The sequence below is a fragment of the Rousettus aegyptiacus genome, unplaced genomic scaffold (assembly GCF_014176215.1).
Source record: "Rousettus aegyptiacus isolate mRouAeg1 unplaced genomic scaffold, mRouAeg1.p scaffold_m13_p_3, whole genome shotgun sequence".
Classification (NCBI taxonomy): Eukaryota; Metazoa; Chordata; class Mammalia; order Chiroptera; family Pteropodidae; genus Rousettus; species Rousettus aegyptiacus.
In genome coordinates this window covers 3795546-3814826 of record NW_023416306.1, presented here as the reverse complement: position 1 = coordinate 3814826, position 19281 = coordinate 3795546, and the positions used below count along the sequence as shown (strand labels likewise).

At 56.9% G+C, this 19281-nt stretch overlaps 1 protein-coding gene across 1 annotated transcript; it reads left to right on the top strand.

The window, feature by feature from the left end:
* The first annotated feature begins 103 nt into the window (after positions 1 to 103).
* On the top strand, positions 104 to 18676 carry PRRT1B (proline rich transmembrane protein 1B). Its single transcript, XM_016133945.2, has 4 exons — positions 104 to 407; positions 8274 to 8734; positions 9564 to 9707; positions 10672 to 18676. The coding sequence occupies exons 1-4, from the start codon at positions 398 to 400 to the stop codon at positions 10819 to 10821; spliced, it is 765 nt and encodes a 254-aa protein (XP_015989431.2). The 5' UTR covers positions 104 to 397; the 3' UTR covers positions 10822 to 18676.
* The last annotated feature ends 605 nt before the right edge of the window (positions 18677 to 19281 follow it).

The window sequence follows — 19281 nt, the reverse complement described above, 5'->3', positions numbered from 1 at the left end:
GGATTCCGCAGCTACCCATGACTCCCCGCGGTCCTCAAATACATGCGGCTGTGCTGTCGGTTTGCCCAAGTCCCCACCGCTGCTCTGTCACCTTCCTGGCCCCTGGGCACTGGCACAGATCGCCCTGCGGCTGCCCCCTCCCATCGCCCCCATGCCGGCAAAACCCTGCTGCACCCCTCCAGCGCCCTTCCCTCCCTGCGGGCTGGGCGGCGGCAGGCGGGTCCAGCCGGCACCAGGGCGCACGGGAGCCACCTGTTGACACAGTCGTGGGGAACCCAGGCGGTCAATTATTAACCGGCCGCGCAGCCGGCACCAGGAAACCCGAGCCGGCGGCGAAAGCGGAGCCGGGCCCGACGGCCGCGGGAGGCGCCGGGGGCAGGGAGCCCCGCCGCCGGCCATGGATGCAGGTGAGGGCACGGGGCCCCGTGCACGCCGCGCGCCCCCCGCCCGGGCTCCGGGGGTCCCCGCGGCGGGCTGCGGAGCGGAGGGGCTGGGAGGCCGGGGCGCGACCGGCCTAGTTCTGGAGGCTCCTTCTGCGGGGCCCCTGCCCGGGCCTGCTCTGGGACACCCCCGCCCCACACTGGGGGAACCAGAAGTGTGGCGGCTTCGGCCATGCCCCCGCCAGCTCCGGGGGCGCCCGTGCGGGAGAGCTGCGAGGGGGGCCCTTGGCGCGGGCCGGGAGCCCCTGCGGCTCCACCTGACCCCCCAGGGCGGGCAGCGGGCCGAGCAGTGGCAATTTGGGGGGAGTTTTCCACTCCCCTCCCTCTCGCCCTGTCATTCTGGCGATGATCATGTTCGCCCCTCTGGCCAGGCTGAAGTCCCTAGAGCAGGGGCGACCCTGGCCAGGGGGCGGGCCCCCACTGACTTAGAGGCCACCAGAGGTGGGTGGGGTGGGGTCGCCGAGCCCGAAAGACGGTTGGCGAGGCAGGACCGCGGAAAGGTTCTCTCAGGGAGCCCCGACGGCCCTCCCCCAGCCCCCCTGCACCGGGCCCGAAAGGCGGGGCTGGGTGGGAAACGCGACCCTTCCCGCCTCACCTCCCCCGCGCCCCTCCCCCCGTTCTTGCCCCGTGAGTCCCAGGCTGGCTGAGTGGGGGCAGGGAACTGGGAAGGCGGCAGAGCCCTGCCTGGCCCCCCAACGACAACCTGTGTTGGGGGGCACCTACATGTCTTCTGCCACTGGCTTCCTCGCAGGAAACGGGAAAGAGGGGCGGGGTCCGGCCCGGCTCCACCAGCCACCACCCCCTGACCCTCGACCCTCGACCCTCGAGCACCTTTGCGCCTCCCCTTTCCCGCCGGAGCGGCGCGCGGAGCTCCGGTGTCCGATGTCCGGTGTCCGGTGTCCGAGGGCCCGGGCCGCGGCCCGATCTCCGCGCCATCGGTCAGGGGCCCTGGGGAGCTGCAGGCTTTGTTTCCCTAACTGGGGCAGAGGCGTGGCGGCCCCGCGGGCACCCCGCAGGGCGCCGCCTCCCGAGTGGGCCTGCCAGCTGAGGGTCCAGTTACCTGCTGCGGGACGCAGTGTTCGCACCTGGGAAACGCGCGGGGAGGACGACCCGAGGGGCTGGCGCACGCAGAGCTCTCAGGACGGCGCCGGGCGGTCCCGTCGCTCTGATCACTTTAAAACGGTTGTTACGAACCATTAGCCCCGTTCCGCAGACCGGGACACGGAGGTCTGGAGCGTTCACGCCACCTGCCTGGAAGGCCGCGCGGATGCAGGTGTCCCGCCCGCGGGTCGCGCTGGCGCTTCCCGCTGGCTTCGCCCGCAGCGCCCGCGCACGAAGCCGCGTCCACGCAGTCCCACAGGGCCCCGCCCCTGCTCGAATCCTGGTGTTTGCGCTGGGTGCGAGTCCGGAATTGTGATTCCGAGCCGGGGGCGCAGGCCGGTGGTTGGCCGGTCGTTGGTAGTTGCCGACCTGGCGCCTCTGCGTGGTCGAACATGCAGAGCTGGGCAGGGTCTTAGGTAGCTGGGGCGCCGGGCGTGGGCTGAGAGCTTGTGAGGCAGCGCGCGGTGCTGGGGAGCCCCCTGGCGCAGACCCCCTTCCCCCACAGTGTTCCTCATGGGGGCGCTGCCTTCCTTATTTCAGAACTCCAGCCCCTGGCTGGGTGGGTGAGGTTGGGAGCTGCCCTGTTAATCCTGAGAGCATCTAACCAGGTCTCTACGGGGGTGGAGTCTGGCTGGCACCCCCACCTCCGGGGGTCACCCCCACCCTCCAGTAGATCAGCTCCCCCTCATTCCCCCTACCAGGGTCCTCTTGGAGGAGCCCAGCTCTGTGGATCAAACCTTACCGACTCCAGTGTGGCCCTCACTCCCCAGTAGCTGTCACGCCCCACACTGGCCAGAACACCCCTCATTTGGGCACCTTCTAACTTCAGACAGCAGCGGCCGATGTTGGTGGAGCGCTCATGGCAGGCCGAGCACTTTGCAGGCCACACACTCACTTCATCCCCGTGTTGTTCGTAAGGATAAGGAAACTGAGGAGGCACGAGGTGGACGAGGTGGGCATGGCGAGGGGCGGGGCGTAGAGCGGCACCTGCGGCCAGGCCCTGGACACTCAGGGAGAGAAGGTGAGAGAGGCCGGATCTGCCCTGTCCTCTCGAAGGCTCCCTTCTCCATGCGCTGTCATTTCATTAATAAGGAGCTGGCCGGCGTAGCGCAGTTATAGGACGTCTTGAGGTCGGGTGAAGTCCTTCCATTTTGTTCTTTTAAAAGTAATTTTGCTTATTTTAGGTGCTCTCATGATTAGCTTGTCACTTTCTACATTTAAGAAAAGCCTGCTGAAATGTTGATTGTGATTGCAGTAAATCTTATGGAGGGATGTGAGGAGAATTGTTATCTTAACCTGACTGTTTCAGTCAATGAGCCGAGTGTGTCTTTCTACTTATTTAGGATTTTAGTTCCTCTCAGCAGCGCCTTGTAATTTTTAGTGTAGCTATTTTGGCGTTCATTGGTTAGATTTATTCTCAGGCATTTTCCATTATTTTGGTGCTACCGTGAACAAGATCTTAGTTTTAGCTTTATTCTCTAATTGCTGCTCGTACATAAGAATACAGTTGATTCTGTGTATTAACCCTGTAACCTGTGACCTTACCAAATCAATTTATTAGTTCTAGGAGTTGTAGATTTCCTGGGATTTTTCTCCATAATAATCGTGCCTTCTTCTACAGTTTTACCTCTTTTGCAAACTCTATGATTTTTCTCTTTTTTTCAGGCTTTATCACTCTGGTTAAGACCAGAATAATGCTGAGGAGAAGTGGACATCCTTACTGTGCTTTTGATCTTGGGGATGAAAGGGGAACAATTCAGTCTTTTAGCATTAAGTGTGAGGTTAGCTGTGGGTTTTTCACAGATACCCTTTATCAATTCGAGGACATTCTCTACTATTATTAGTTTTCTACGAGTCTTTTATTTTGTTTCGTTTACCATTAATGGGTGTCAAACTTTGTCCGATATTTTCTCTATAGCCATTCAAATGATAATTTTTTTTTCACCTGTATTCTGTTAATTTGAAGTACATTGACCGATTTTTGAGTATTGAACCAACCTTACCTGCTCCTGTTTGATCATAATGTGTTTTTTATATGTTGTTGGATTGAATTTGATAATATTTTATTGAGGATGTTTTTGTGTTTCTATTCGTGAGGGATATTGAGCTCTAATTTTCCTTTTTTGTAACTTTTTAGGTTTTGGTATTAGGTTTATGCGGGCCTCATCGAATGAGCAGTGACCCACCTCTGTCTTCAAAAACTGTGTAACGTGGGTGTTATTTTCTTTGAGTGTTTGATAGATTTTAGCAGTGAAACCATCTGGGCATAGAGTTTTCTTTTAGAAAAGGTTTTATAACAAATCTAATTTCTTTGGTAGATAGAGCACGATTCGGATTTCCTTGCGCCAGTTTCTTGTGCCAGTTTTCAAGAGTTGCATTTTTCGAGAAAGTTCCGTTTGACCTACACTGTCAGATTTGCTGGCGTTAGGTTGCTCGCGGTGTTCTCCTGATGCCCGTTCAGTGATCTGGGATCTTCGTTTCCTAATGCAATCGTTCGAAGCTCCGTCTCCCTCCACGAACCGCGTTAGCCACGTCCCACACATTCTGATGTGTTTCCCCGCTGTCATTCAGTTCAAAGTACTTTCTAATTTCCCTTGGGATTTTAGTTTGGCTATATGAATTCTTTAGAAGTGGGCTAATTTCCAGATATTTGGTACTTTCCTAGATACATCATTGCTATTGGTTTCTGATTTTAATTCTATTGTGGTCAGAGAGTACGACTGGAATACTTTCAATTCTCTTAACACTGAGACTTGCTTTGTGGCCCAGCATAGGACCTATCTTGGTGAATGCGCCCTTGGGTCCTTGGAAAAAATGGTGCTGGCAGTTGTTAGGTGTAGTATTCTGTAAACACGAGCTGCATCAAGGTGGTTTACAGTAAGGGTCCCCAACCTCAGGGGCCGTAGACCGGTACCGGTCCCTGGCCTGCTAGGAACCGGGCCGCATAGCAGGAGGTAAGCAGCCGGTGAGTGGGCGAAGTTTCATCTGTATCTGCAGCCGCCCCCAGCGCCAGCATCACCGCCTCAGCTCCGCCTCAGATCAGCAGGTATTAGATTCGCGTAGGAGCACCGGTCCCTGGTGCCTGGGACCACTGGTTTATGGTATTGTTCAGGTTACCTACAACCTTACTGATGTTTTGTCTCATTGTTCTATCAATTGCTATAAGAAAGGTATTAAAATCTTCTACAATGATTGTATATTTGGTTTCTCCCTTTAACTGTCAATTTTTGTTTTCTGTGTATCGAAGCTCTGCTCCCAGGCACACACGCATTTGTAATTATTATCCCTGCCTGATGAGTTGTCCCTTTTATCAACATGAGCTGTTCCTCTTTGTTGCTGGTAGCGCTCTTTTTTTTGAAGTCTGTTCCATCTGATGTGAACGTAGCCACTCCTGCCCTCTGCCGACTGTTTGTATAGCATTTCTTTTTTCATGGACCGACTTTCGCTTGTGTCTTTTTATACTTAAAATGTGTCTACTGTAGGTCGCTCGTAGGTCTTGGTTCTTATTCATTCTGTCCATCTCTGCTTTTTAATTGGAATATTGGAACCACCGACTTGCCACAGTTCATTTTGCAGGTGTAAAGCGTATCGGTTAGACAGTCACGTGGTTTCTGAAGCGACCGCCGCGCTAGCCGGTACAATGCCATCGACTCCGTTCCCTGCGCCGTCCTCCAGAGCGTCCTCTGCAGCAGCGAGTCTGTGGGTTTTCGTTTAGTTTGTTCCTTTCGTTCTTTAGATTCCGCATATAAGTGAAATCGTATGGTATCTGTCTTTGTCTGACTTATTTCGCTCGGCGTGAAAGCCTCTAGGTCCATCCGTGTCGTTGCAAGCGGTAGGATTTCACTTTTTTTATGGCTAATATTCCATCGTATATGGGAACCGTAACTTCTCACCCAGGCACCTGTCGATGGGCACTTGGGTCGCTTCCACACCTTGGCTACCGTGAATAGCGCGGGTGTGAACGTGGGGGCGGCACAGAGTGTCCCCAATCGGTGTTTGGGTTTTCTTTGGATAAACACCCAGAAGTGCCAGTGCTGGGTCAAAAGGCAGTTCTAGTTTTCATTTTTCGAGGCCCCTCCGGACTGTTTTCCATCGTGGCTGCGCCGGTTTGCGATCCCGCCAGCAGGGCGCGAGGGGCCCCTTTTCACCGACACTTAGACACTGACGGTGTTTTGGTTTTTGATGACAGCCGTTCCGACAGGCGCGAGGGGATGGCTCGTCGTGGTTTTAATTTGCATCCCTCCGATGATGAGCGATCTTGAGTATCTTTTCATGTGTCTGTTGGCCGTTTACACTTCCTCTTCGGAGAGATTCCTGTTCACGTCTCCTGCCCCGCACCGTCAGCATTCGACGTGATTGTCGACATGGCGGCACCGAAGTTATGATGTTAGCGCTGTTCTCCCTTCATCGCCTCTGATTTGTTCCTCCAGCCTCCTTCCCTGTCCCGCCCCCACCCTGCCTTTTTTGGGTAGTATTTGCATACTCTTTAGTATTTTAGTTCAGCTTACCTCTTGGTGTTTCGGCTACGTACCTGAACGTTATTTTTTAGTGGTTCCTCTAGGGATTCCAACACACCCCTCACTTTCCACAGTCTACTTAGAGCCAAGGGTGTTTCACTTCCAGGAAGATGTAGAACCGTGGCTCCCGTAGGGCCCTTTGCTCTTACCCCATCCGTGTATGTCCGTGATGCGCGCATGGTGTGATGTATCACCCCAGGCTGACGTTTCCTCATTGACTTCTCTATTCGGCCGGTGTGTCCATTGCCGTGAGTGCGGTATTAAAGTCCCCTCCTGTTATTGTAACATCGTCTGTTTCTCCCTTTAGGGCTGTCACTATTTACTTCGTATGTTTCGGTGTTCCGATGTCGGGTGCGTAAATATTTATGAGCGTTGCGTTCTCTTGTTGGATTGACCTCGTCATCACATAATGCCCTGCCGTATGACAGCCTTTGTTTGAAAGTCCGTTTTGTCTGCCGTAACTACGCACGCTTTCTTCTGGTTTCCATTTGCGTTGACCGGGTTTCTCCATCTCTTCGTGTTCAGTCTGTCCCAGCGTCTCAAGTGAGTCTCCTGTAGGCAGCACATCGATGGGGCTTGTTTCTTCATCTACTGAGACACTCGCTCTATGTCTTTCATTTAGAATATTTAGTCCATTTACATTTAAAGTGATTATTGGTAGATATGTACTTATTGCCATTGTAAATTGTTTTCTGGCTGTTTTGGTGATCCGGTTTTCAGTCTTCCTTGAGCTGGTTTAAGTCTGTTCCTACACGTGCAGCTTGGGGGTGAATCCGGGAGGGACTTGAGAGGGTCCAGTCTTGGGAGACGAACCATCCCAGTTTGTCTGGGGCTCAGGGATTTTCCAGGATGTGAGGTTCTCAGTAGTAAATCTGAGGAAGTCCTGAGCAAACTGACATACACTGGTCACCCCGGTTCACATACGGAACGAGGGGATCCCCTCCTGCAGGCCTTCTCTTCGAGATCCCCCCATTCTTTCCATCCTGCAGGGGTCCTTTCCCGGTTTCTCTGGCCAGAATTACAGGGTTTCTAGTGCCTAGCTGCCCATTCTTCTCTTTCCACCATTGCGAGATGTGTATCAGGCGGACACCCCTGGCAGGCCTGCGAGGCGCAGGGGCCCCAGCGAGGAGGTGGATTGGGGGGCTCTCAGGGGCTCAGCACTCCTTGCCACTGGGGATCCCTCCCCCCAGTGGCCCCTGGCCTCTGACTCTGCCCACGGCTCTGCTGGGGGCTGGGAGGAGTGGGGGTTGGGCTAGGGGTGGGAGGGGGTGGCTTCGGCCGGTCCTGTCCACCACCTCTTATGCTGTCACTGTAATGTCTGTTTTACTTACCTTTCCACCTTCGATAATCCTAAGGACACTTAGGACATGAACTTCCGAAGCCAGGCCCTGGGCTGCCCACCCCTGCAGTGGGGCCTTGAATGCCGGCCCAGGTCCAGGAGTCCACCCAGGACCCTCCTCCAGGCTGTCCTCCGGTACCTGCCTGTGGCTAGAGGTGGCTTTCAGGATGGTCTCAGGAGGTGGCAAGGGGAACCTTCGGACTTGTTGAGCCCTGCTCGGAGTTTACTGTGCGGCTGCTGGAGGCCACGGTCAGGGCTGGAAGGCCTCAGGGCTGCGGGGGCTGGAGCCCTGCTTCCAGCTGCTCCTGTCCTTTCCCGGCCCCTCCCCACCCTCACCCAGGTTTTGCTCCCTCTGGGCCTCTCCTAGGCATGTGGTCCTTAGTGACCTTCTCTTTGAGGTCACTCTATCAGCCAGGGCCCGAGAACCGCTGAGCTCTCCAGCTTCCACACCAAGAGTCTGACTGGCTCAGCTCATCCTCTGGGCCAGCCCCCCAGGGAGCACGTCGCAGGCCAGGCTCTCAGGGGGCTGCCCCTGGGCTGATGTGCCTTTCCTGGTCCAGTCTGCTGTGGTGTGGATGGGACTCCATCCCAGCAGAGGCAATCCGGACCGAGGGCCAGGGGGCAGGGGCAAGGCCCACGTGCCATCGCAGCTGGCCTTGCGCTGGCCCCGTGGCCACCAGCGAGGCGCTTCCCCTCGCTGAGCCTGTTCTCTTGTGTGTCTTTGCCCTTCGGGGAACCAGCCTTTGAGGACCCAGCACGGTGAGGCGTTGCGATCGTGTGGGCCTTGACTTGCTCCTTGGAGGGGCCCGGGGGGAAGACAGTCCCACCTGGCTCAGAGGTGTCTCGGGGCTCACGACACCTGCCGTTTCTTCGCAGGAGCAGAAACGAAGGGGGGCGGTGGCCCCGCGGCGCCTGAGGATCCCCGGGGCCCTGAGTTCCCGCAGCTCCCGCGCCGGCCGCGGCTCCTGGATGAGGACGGAGCGCCCAGCGAGGGGGCGGCCGCGGGCGGGGGCGGCACCCCGGCCGCAGAGGACCCCGCGGCCGATTCCCAGGCCGAGGCCGAGGCGGCGCCCGCCACCCAGACCCCGGCCGCGGGCGAGGCCAGGCAGGGCGCCAAGGCGGGGGCCGGTGGCATCCCTAACATCGGCTTTGAGGGCGAGCCCCCGCCCTACGCGCCGCCGGACCCCAAGGCCGTGCACCTGCTCTACCCGCCCTTCCCACAGGGGCCCGTGGTCTTCCAGCCCGCGCCCTCGCCCCAGGCCCTGTACCCACCGCCGCCCGCCGCGCCCCTGTACCCCGCGCCCGCGCCCACGCCGCTCTTCGCGCCCTTCCCCGTGGTGAGTGCGGCGGCCCCAGCCCGCGGGCGCGCTCGCCCTCCGCCCACGCCCACCTCGCCTCCCCCCTGAACCCCGTCGACCCCCCTCCTAGGCATCCCCGCTCTCCGCTCACTCGATGCCCGCTCACCCCTCCTCATGCGTCCCTCGGTCTGTCCCACCTGCCCCTCCCCCGTGGGAGAGTTTGGCACACGGGGGGGGGGATGGGAGGCCAGGTGAGCAACGCCCCCACTTCTGTGCCCAGAGGAGGAAAAGGAAAGGGCCACCCCAGCCTGGGGATTGGACGGGCCCAGGAAGTGGGGTCTAAGCTGGCTTCTGGGGGGCGAGGAGGAGAACTGAGGGGGAGGAGAGAAGGGGGGGGCCCTGGGGGGGGGCGCTGGGCAGGGGGCGCAGGTGTGGAGGGCAGCCAGGCCCCGTGTTCGGGGATGGCGGTCGTGCGCTGGGGGGGAGGGACGATGGGAGGGTGGGGTCCACCGAAAGCGTGGCCTTTGGGTGGGAGATGATTAGATTTTTAGGAAAAAAAAAAAACCTACAAAACACCTTAGGCTCTATGTGGAGAGCCTAGAGGCCCCCCAGGTCAGGAGCCCAGCGAGGACATGGAGACGCAGGGTGGCTGGACCCTGGGCCGAGCACTAAGAGGGCCCCGGGGGCTGAGGGACAGGCTGGGGGTGTGCAGAGGGAGGGCGAAAGGGGGACCTTGACCTGAGCCCCGGTGGCCCCGGGTGGGGTTGGAGGTGGGCGGAGGGACCCTCCCCGTCTGTGTCCTCACGCAGGGGGCTGGCGGCCGGGGCGGCGCCCGCAGCCCCTCACGCCGTGGCCTCTGCCCCCCCAGTACAACGGCCCCCTGGCCGGCGTGCCAGCCTCGGCCGCCGTGGAGCACAGGCCGCTGCCCAAGGACTACATGATGGAGTCGGTGCTGGTGACCCTCTTCTGCTGCCTGCTCACGGGGCTCGTCGCCATCGTCTACTCCCATGAGGTGGGCGGGGCGGGGCAGGGCGCGCCCTGGGTACAGCCCATGGTGGCCCGGGTGGGGGTCCGCGCAGCACCTGGGGCCCTGGGGTTTCCCTCTCAGGAGGGTGGCGGGGATTGGGATGTCAGAGCCAGCGGTCTGTGGGGCCCTGGCCCCTCTTCTGTCTCTGCCCCCTGCCACTCAAGAGCCACTCTAGGAAGTCTGGCTAAAAGCTCACAGGGAAGGTGTGATTGAGTGACAAGGCCCGAGGAACCGCCCACCCCGGTGGGGGGCCTGCGTGTAACGGGGTAGAGACCACCGTCCCCCACCCGCCCACTCATTCCTCTGTCCGTCCACCTGACGTTTGTCTAGCTGTCTGTCCGTTCATCCCCTGCCCACCCGTCTTGCTAGCTCGCTCCCTCCTGCCTCCCCTCCGGACGTCACCCCGGCACCAGGTTACGCTCTGGGGCTCAGGGAAGCCAGTGTGAGGCCGTTCTAGTAGACAGAGTAGGCAAGCCTGTGGGGGCGCCGCCCACAGCTCACCTGGCCATCGCCCTGACCCCCTAAACGATCAGCCCCCTAGTCATAAGGCAGCCGGGGCTGTGGGGAGAAGGCGGCTCTCAGGACAGCTTAGAGGTGAGGCTCTGGCCGCCCCCGCCTGCCTGGGAATTCTCGCTCCGCCGCCGGCTGTGTGGCCCTGGGCGGGTCACGGAACCTCGCTGAGCCTTGGCTTCCTCATCCGCGAAGCGAAGGCAGCAGCGACACTGGCCTCAGGGGAGTTGTGAGGACTGTGGGGGAGGCCGAAGGTGTCAAGGGCGCTAGGCCCCCCGCGAGTGCCCGAGAGCTGGCGGCCGTCGCCCCCATTGCTCCTGCTCCCTCATGCGCCGTGGCCTGGCGGGTCCGCAGCCTCCGGGCTGTGCTCGGGGCAGGGCCCGGCCGAGGGCTCCCGCGCGCGCCCCCTCACCCCGCCCCTCGCCCCGTCTCGTTGCAGACCCGCGCCGCGCTGAGCAGGGGCGACCTGGCCCAGGCCGAGGAGGCCTCGCGCAAGGCCCGCTCGCTCGTGCTGTTCAGCCTGCTCTTCGGGGTCTTCGTGTCCACCAGCTGGGTCATCTACGTGGTGGTGGCACTCTACCTCCCTTGAGGACGCTGGCTCCTTCGGGGGTGCCAGGACGCCCAGGGACACCCGACCTGGCCGGACACTTTCTGTGGACTTTGATCCCCGCCGGCGGCCGTCAGTTGCCTGCAGCAGGGAGCTAAGGGCAGAAGAGGGTGGGATTGTGCACCTGTGGCTTGGCTTCGGCCCCTACGGGTGGCCGCGGGCAGAGTCCTAATCAGAGGTGGCCCCAGGGCCCAGGCTGCGCTGTGGGATGGGGCCCCCGGAGTCCCATGTCTTCGGCGCCTCTCCCGAGGTCTTCCTGGGACCGCGTGGCCTGGGCCCCGGGGCCCTTGCCTTCACTTTACCCGTGGGACACCATGGGAGGGACCGGAGCTCGCGCTGTGCCGAGCCATCAGGGAGGACGCTGCACGCTCCGGCCTCCGCCGCCTCCAGCCTGGCTCGGCGGTCGCCGGGCAGAGCCGCGGTGGGGTCATGCGTAGCTCCCGGCCGGGCGTTCTGCGCCCCTGCCCCATCCTGGGACAGACTCTCTCAGGCTGTCCTCTTGTCCAGAAATCGAGGCCCCCATGTCTGGTCAATAAATAAGGACACCGCCCTGGGCAGAACTGCACGGGGCGACGTCCGGCTGCCAGGGCCAGCAGCACCTGTCAACAGCCGGCTCCCGGCCCGCGCCCGAGATGCCGTCAGCACGCAGGCGGCTCTGCCGGGCGCCTGGGCGCCTGAGATGCCGTCCGCACGCAGCCGGCTCCCGGCCCGCGCCCGAGATGCCGTCCGCACGCAGGCGGCTCTGCCGGGCACCTGGGCGTTGCTCGCTGTGCAGCCCCCGAGGCGCAGTACGGCTTCTGCCTAGACCCACTTCCCCAGGGGCTTCTCGACCACAGACTTCCCTCCTCACGCCTCCGCTCGCTACCTCTTCTTGCCGGCGAGTCAGCTCTGCCCCACCCCACCTGCATGTTCTGCTCCCTCTGTCCCTAACTTTATTGCCCACAGATGGAGGGGCAGTGGGTCCCCCTGTGGTGAGGGCGACCCTGTTGGGGAGCACCGTCGCCAGGTCGCCCCCGAGGCTGCCGGACAGCCTGCAGGGCTGTCTGCACACTGGTGCCCTTGTGTCGGATGCCCGGCGCCCCAGCCCAGTGGGCTGTGGTGGAAGAACGGCCCCTCGTCGTACCAGGATCCCAACCGTCTGCAGAGGAGGGGGGCCCAGGGAGCTCCCAGCGGGCGCCTTGTAACTGACAGCCACTGTCTGGCTTACCCAGCCCCCAGCCCCCAGCCCCATCCTTGCTTTCAGTTTCTTGTCTCTCAAGGAAATTGGGGCAGCGGCACCACCTGCCCTCTGGAGGCACAGACGGACTCAGTGGGAGGACCCCGGGGCGTCCAGCGCAGTGCCTGGCTGTGGCGGGCACCTTGGGAGCACAGCTGCTGGGTACGGACGGCAGGAAATTCTGTTGGGACCTCCACAGCCAAAAGTGGTGGGAGACTGAGGGTTAAGGGTTTACCGTGAGCTTCCGGACAGCCAGGAACCTCCCCAGGGGCAGATAGGAACTTGGCCACGGGCATCTTCCTAGGGAGGAGTCTGGAGCTGTCACCAGATCCTCAAAGGGGCCTGGGACTTGACACAGTTAAGAACCTTGAGCACTGAGAGAGAAGGGGGCCTCCACTGAGCCACAGAAGACTGACAGCTCAGGTTGAATTGGGCGCTTTCTGAGCACCCACTGTGCGCTGCTCACAGCCAGGGCTCTGGCACCGGGAGCTGACGCAGAATGTCCCGTCTCAGCCCTCGAGGTGCCGAGGAGCTGGCGAGGTGTGGATGAGGAAGCGGGTGATGAGTGACCGTGCTGGGCCCGATTCGGGATGTCAAAAACGAAAACGTATGGCAGCCCCCAAAAAAGGCGGAAACGACTTTTTAGGGATCGATAGATGCCAAAACGTGCTTGGCAGACGCCACAGCCACAGGTGTTCTTACTAAACTCTGAAGTGTTTAGACCAGCATTCCTTGACCTTCACCTGGAAAACACCTGGGGAGTCTTACTGAAATGCAGACCGATTTGGTCGGTGAGAGTCTGCATTTCTAATGAGCTCCCAGTGCTGCCTCGGCTGCTACGGGCACTTTAAGTGGGAAATTGAAACCATTAAAACCCGTTATAACCAGGATCAACCCACGTGTGCCCCCTACTGTCTACTGCTCAACGTTGTTTTAACGTTCTAGCTAATGTAAAAGCAAAGTGAAATCTGTCATGGGAAAATTAGAAGAAACAACGTGAGTTTCTAGCTAGAATACCCAAGAGTCACTGAAAAAATTAGGATAATAGAACTCAGTAAAATAGTTGGATACAAAAGAAATATACGACAGTGAATAGCAAAAATCAGTTAAAAGTGGGAAAAATTTTAAATTCCGCCCACTATAGTGATAAAAACAGTAAAATCTAGGAGTTAATTTAACAATGATCTGGACCCAGGTGAAGAAAACACTTTTAAAAAAATTATCAAAAAAAACCCAAAAATAAATAAGCTGAACAAAATAGATAGGAAGATGTACTACTATAAAAATATTTAGTCTCCTTAAAGAGACTTAATGAAATTCCAACAAGAAAACCAAGTTTTTAAGACTATGACAAAAATGTTTTTAAAAATTCATATGGAAGGAAAATGTATAAAGATTGCGAATAACATTTTTAAAATGTTGAATCAGGGTGGATTTTCTTCACTGGATAGTAAAACTTACCATAAAGCTACAATAAGTAAGACAGTGTGGCTTTTCCAGAGACAGATTAGTGAAAAATAACAAAGTCCAGCAAACATTCTAAGCATATATGGGGAGTTACTATCTGATCAAAGAGGCATTTTAATTGAGTGAGTCATTGAGGGCTCATATTAAGCAGTTGCTTGTCTGGTTGGAAAAAAATATTTTCATATGCGGAACTCCAGATAGGTTAACGGAGTATAGTACAAAGCTCCACCCACAGAAGGCAGCTGAGGAGGCCGCTTAAAATCTGGAAAACCAGAGGGAAAGCCTGAGGTTTGATTTCAGAAAAGTGTAGATTTAAACCAAGAGTTGACTTATCAGGTTAGGAAAACACGAGAAAGCTTGAATACGTCCACAGGGGACGGACTGGACACAGAGCCTCTCACGTGTTACTGGCGGGCATGTAGCCACAGGCTGCGTGGGAAGTAGACCGATGGTGTCTTAGTAACATGTGTACCATGTAGTTATGTGCATGTATGTGCAAAGAACACGTACTTCCAGACTGCTGATGGTGGCTGCCCGGGGACTAGGAGCTGTGCGAAGCGTTGCTGAATTTAAGAATACGGATGTATTCATGTGACGGATGTATTCATGTGACGGATGTATTCATGTGTGGTGTAATTAAAAAAACGAACTGAAATGTGCATGCCTTCCGACTCGGCAACTCCAGGTTTCGGGTTCAGCCTGTTCGCCTGATTCTCCCGTGGTGGAGAGGTAGCTGGGGCGAATCTGAAATGTTGAGTGCAACTGAGAAACATCCTGACGAGGTGCCTCCTGCCTTCGGAGGCGTTAAAATGTTTGTTGGGCAACTCTAGTGTGGCTCGGGGGTTTCGCCTGAGAGTGGGAAGGAGCTCGGCCGAGCACGCTCACGTGCCAGCCCGGCGAGAGGCCGTGGGGCTGCAGCCCCACCAGGAGTGGACGGCGTCCCGGTTGCTCCTCACACTCACCCACCCCTGGTATTTGTCGGTCTTGTAAGTTTGATCGCTTCTGGTGGTTAAAACTGGAGTGGCATTTCAGTGTGGCTTTAGCCTGCATTTCTCTGATGACTAATGTTGAGCCTTTTATCATGTTTATCAGCTATTTGGAAATCTTTTTCTCTGAGGTGCCTGTTCAAGTCTTGTGCCCACTTTGATGCTAGATCATCTCTTATCAATTCGGAGTTCTTTATGTATCCCGGGTGAGTCCTACATTAGATAGAGGCCGTGGAGTCCTTGTCTGGTTTGGTATCTGGTAACGCTGGTTTTGTAAAATGAGTTTGGAAGTGTTCTCTCCTCGTCTATATTTTGGAAGAGTTTAAGAATTGATAGTAATTCTTCTTTGACTGACAGAACTCATCGGGGAAGCCGTCTGGTCCCAGATCTTGTTGGAAGGCTGATGACTGATTCAATCTCCTTACCAGCAATTGGTCTGTTCAGATTTTCTATTTCTTCATGATCGTTCTGGTAGCTGTGGGTTTCTAGGAATTGATCCTTTTCTTCTAGGTTGTCAGATGCGTTGGCATACAGTTGTTCACTGTGGTCCCACAGTCCGTTGCATTTCTGTGGTATCCGTTGTACCTCCTCTCTCATTTCTGATTTTGAGGGTTTTTTTTTTTTTTTTTTGTGAATCTAAAGATTTGCCAATTTTATTTTTTTCAAAGAATCAGCTCGTCATTTCACCGATTTTTCCTATTGCCTTTTTAGTCTCCATTTTATTTATTTCTATTTCTGACCTTTATTTCCTTCCTCCTAGTAACTTTGGGCTCTGTTCTTTTTCTAGTTCCTTAGGGTATAAAGTTAGGCTGTTTGAGATTGTTTCTTGATGTAGGTGGGCATTTATGGCCGTGAACCTCCCTCTTAGAACTGCTTTTGCTGCGTCCCGTAAGGGGTAGCGCGTTGCATTTCCATTTCCACTTATCTCAAGGTATCTTCTGATCTCTCGATTTCCTCTCTGACCCATTGTTTGTCCAGTAGCACGTTGTCTAATCTCCGCCTATTGTGAATTTTCCAGTTTTCCTGTATCGCTTGCTAGCTTCAGACTGTCGTGTCGGAAAAGACGGCTGATGTGATTCCAGTCTTCTCAAATTTAGTAAGATTTGTTTTGTGGCCCAACATGGGATCTATCCTAGAGGATGTTCCCTGTGTGCTTGAGCAGGTGTATTCTGTTGGTTTGGGATGGAATGTTAAGCGCACATGGCACAAAGTATCGTTTACGGATGTTTTCTGACTGACTTTCCCGCCCCGGATGCTGTAAGTGGTGTAGCAGAGTTCTCTACTGTTACTGTATTGCTGTCTGTTTCTCCCTTTAGATGTTAGTATTTGCTTTATAAATTTAGGTGCTCCAATGTCGGGTACATAAATATTTACGAATGTTATATTCTCTTGTTGGATTATTTTTTCTATGCATCTTTTGCTGGGTTTATTCCTAGTACTTAAGACTTGTGATGCCAGTATAAATGGGATCCTTTAAGACTTGTTTTCTAATTTTTGATTGTATATAGGAACGTTTAATTTTTTATCTGATTGTACATCCAACCACCTCGCTATTCTCTTATAAATCTCACAATTTTCGGGCAGTCTTAGATAGGATCTCCGGGATAGCAGCGGACAGGTCGTTAGTGGGACCCTCACCTCGTTCTGCTTTTGAAGGGGCTGCTTTGAATATTTCACCACCAAGTATAATTTGGCATAGGATTGTGGAGGGTAATATTAGATCATGGGAGTTGTTCGCTTTCTGGTTAACTGAGAATTGTTTAGTGATTGTGAATGGGTGTCGCGCTTCCTAACAGAGCCCTTCCCGACTAAGGTGATCCCACGGTGACCCTCCTGTGGTCTGCTAACATGGTGCATTCGGGAGAGGCTAGGCCGCGCTGTGGAACTTCGTAAACCCTGAAGTTCCAACAGCTTATCATTTTTCATTCACGTAGAGTCCAGTGTGGGATGGTGGGGGTGGTCCCTGCTGGGCTTCCTCTGCTTGGGGCTCTGTCAGCCGCTGGGATCGGTGTCACGGCTGGGAAAGAGTGAGCATGGAGGTGGCACACCCCTTCTTGAGTCCCCAGCCCGAAGCAACACTTACCTGCTCCCCAGATCTCACGGGCCGGGCCCAGCTGGAGTGGGGGGGGGCTGGGAAGGGGTCTTCCTTGCACTCAGGCGGGAGCAGCACACTAGATGCGGGCGCCCCGCCCTCAACGGGTCTGGCCTGCAGGGCCCGGCACGCTCACCAGCTCACTGCCGTCTCTCACCCTCGCATCTGCGGATGAGCCCAACCCGCTCAGGGAGTGTTGGGGTTGCTAAGATACTTAAGTTTTTGCATCGTCATCTGCCTGTAATTTTCTTGCACTGTCTGGATTTGACGTCAAGGTTGTATTCTGCTCCTAAGGGGAGCTGAGAAGTCTTCCCATCTGTTCTTGGTGTTTGTGGAGGATTGAAGTTATCTGTTTGCTGCACATAAATTACCCGTTAAGCCTGTCTGGACCTGATGTCTGTGAGTGGATTTCAAAGCAGATTTAATTTAAAGTGCCTCTTCTTTGTAGCACTTACACGGCTGTAATGTTTCGCTTGTGTGATTTTCAAATTAAGAGGCCTGAATGGGGCGAAGCCGTTCGCAAAGCGCCCGGTGCTGACGCATGCTCGTGCGGCAGCAGCTCGCCAGACGCTTCCTGGGCATTCACGGACCTTATGATGGAAGCGGGCATCGCCCGCACTGCAGCTGGGGAAACGGGAACAGAAGGGACCGCTCGCCCACCCAGGTCACCTGGCTTCTTAGCTGCAGAGCCAGGACCGGAGCTCTTATCAGCCAACGGCCACATTCCTTCAGCATGTCCCCAGCAAAGGCAGGATGAGCCAGACCCAAAGCTGCTCTCACATGGCTGCCCCTAAATCGTGCACCCCGGCGAGCAAAGGCACGGTGGGCTACGTGGCTGCTGCGCCCCAGATGCCCGGCCTTGTGCCACCTGTGGGTGGGCCTGGATCCGAGCCCCTTAGGGCGCTGGTTAAGCATGCTGTCCCTAGGCCCAAGGGGACCCGACAGGCTGCCTAAATAAGCTGGTGCTGGGGACCCCCGTCCTCTTCTGCCAGAACCAGCCAGCGGGTCTGGGGCCAGTGACCTCTGCCCTCTGTGCACCGGGAGCCCTGTTTGAGGGGAGGTCACCGAAAAAGAAGACAGCTTGAACTGTCACTCAGACATACGTGACGTGTGCACACACACGGGCGGCTTTCGTGTGTTTATTTTCCTTTCATATAAAAGTTACAGGTTTGAAATGTCTGCAGGAAGATGCCACTATCAGCCAAGTTAGTTGGGAATATATATTACAATGTAACATTGGGGAGGTGCGGGGACGCGCTTCTCAGACTGGGCATGTGCCTGCCCGCCCCCTGGCTCCACCCCACCGGCAGGGAGCACCGACTCTGCGGGGGACCAAACCGCCCTGATCCTGTCTTGTCTGTCTGTCTGTCTGAGGACTGACTCCCACACCCAGCCCCCAAGACAGACGAACGGCGGCCAGGCTGCAGCGCTGGCTGGGGGTCTGGCGACCCCCGGAGCCAGGAGGGTGTCAGTGAGGCGTGGGGAGGGGAAGCCTGTGGGCCTGCTGTCCTCGCACAGTGGTCACTGGCACGCCGGCCCCTCTGCTCGGGACGCCGGGGGCTCCTGAAGGGGGGTGACGTGTGGGCGCAGGTCTGTCGTGAGCCCCACCCCGACCCCGTCCGGCTCGTGGCTGACAACAAGGTGGACGGGGCGCAGACCCGCGTCCGCCCGTGGGCGGCTGGCTGGGTTCTGAGGCCGAAACACTGTTAGATTCTGCCCGTGCTCCAGGGGACCCCAGGGGCCCTCGGCAACGCGGGGCGCCCACGGGTCCCACAGCCACGGGCCCCGAGTGCCCACGGCAGCATTCCGCAGAGCTGGGCGAGGCCGGGACGAGGAGGAAGAGACTGAAATGAGAGGACTTAAAAGAAATCAGGAACAAACTGAAACCCCACCCCACACACACTACTGTTAATCAACAGTGACTCTATACACACACTCTTTAAATAATAAAGTGACGTGTTCCGGCCTGCCACCGGCAGGGTCACCGCTGCGGGACCGTAACCGACATTTCGTAGACTCCTCCCCTCTATGTACAGGACAAAAAGAAAGAGTAAAGACCAGCCCAAGTTGTCTTAATCAAAGCTGCTCAAAAACCCATGAAGGACTCAAAGGGACATGGCTGTTTCTTTAAAAGCCAAATCTAAATCGTCGACAGCCGTGGATGCTGCTGCTTTGCTTTGTTCTGGGCTCAGCACAGTCAGACCGGCGTCTGCTGACCACGTTCCAACCCCAGGAGAAGTGGGCACTCCATCACGCAACACGGGGCGCAGGGCCGCTGTCGGGCCGGCACCTGTGTGCGGGGCCCACAGACCTCGCCTCCGATTGTCAACCTCGGCAGCAAGAGCGGGTGTGACGAGGGGGAGGGGTGTGACCGCCACGTGGGGGGAGGGCCTGGCCTCCCAGGGACACCCGTCCTTCCCAGGGGAGCGTGAGCACTGGTGGACAGGTCTGGTGAGCAAGAGTCACCCCTGCCAGCCACCTGGATAGAGCAGGCAGGCGGGGCCCGCGAGCAGGAGTTTAAGGCACAGGGCACGCAGCTGAGGGCCCCCGCCCCCCCGAATGAACCTTCCGGGAGCTGCTGGTCCCCGCTCAGGTAAGACATGCTTCCTGGATGGCAAGGTCCTCCAGCCCCCGTGACACTGGATGGTGTGTGTGGGGGGGGCCGCGTGGGGTGGGGCAGA

Coding starts and splice junctions, on each gene's coding strand:
- PRRT1B (XM_016133945.2), top strand. Junction 8,735..9,563: donor TCTTCGCGCCCTTCCCCGTG/GTGAGTGCGGCG, acceptor CTGCCCCCCCAG/TACAACGGCCCCCTGGCCGG. Junction 9,708..10,671: donor CCATCGTCTACTCCCATGAG/GTGGGCGGGGCG, acceptor GTCTCGTTGCAG/ACCCGCGCCGCGCTGAGCAG.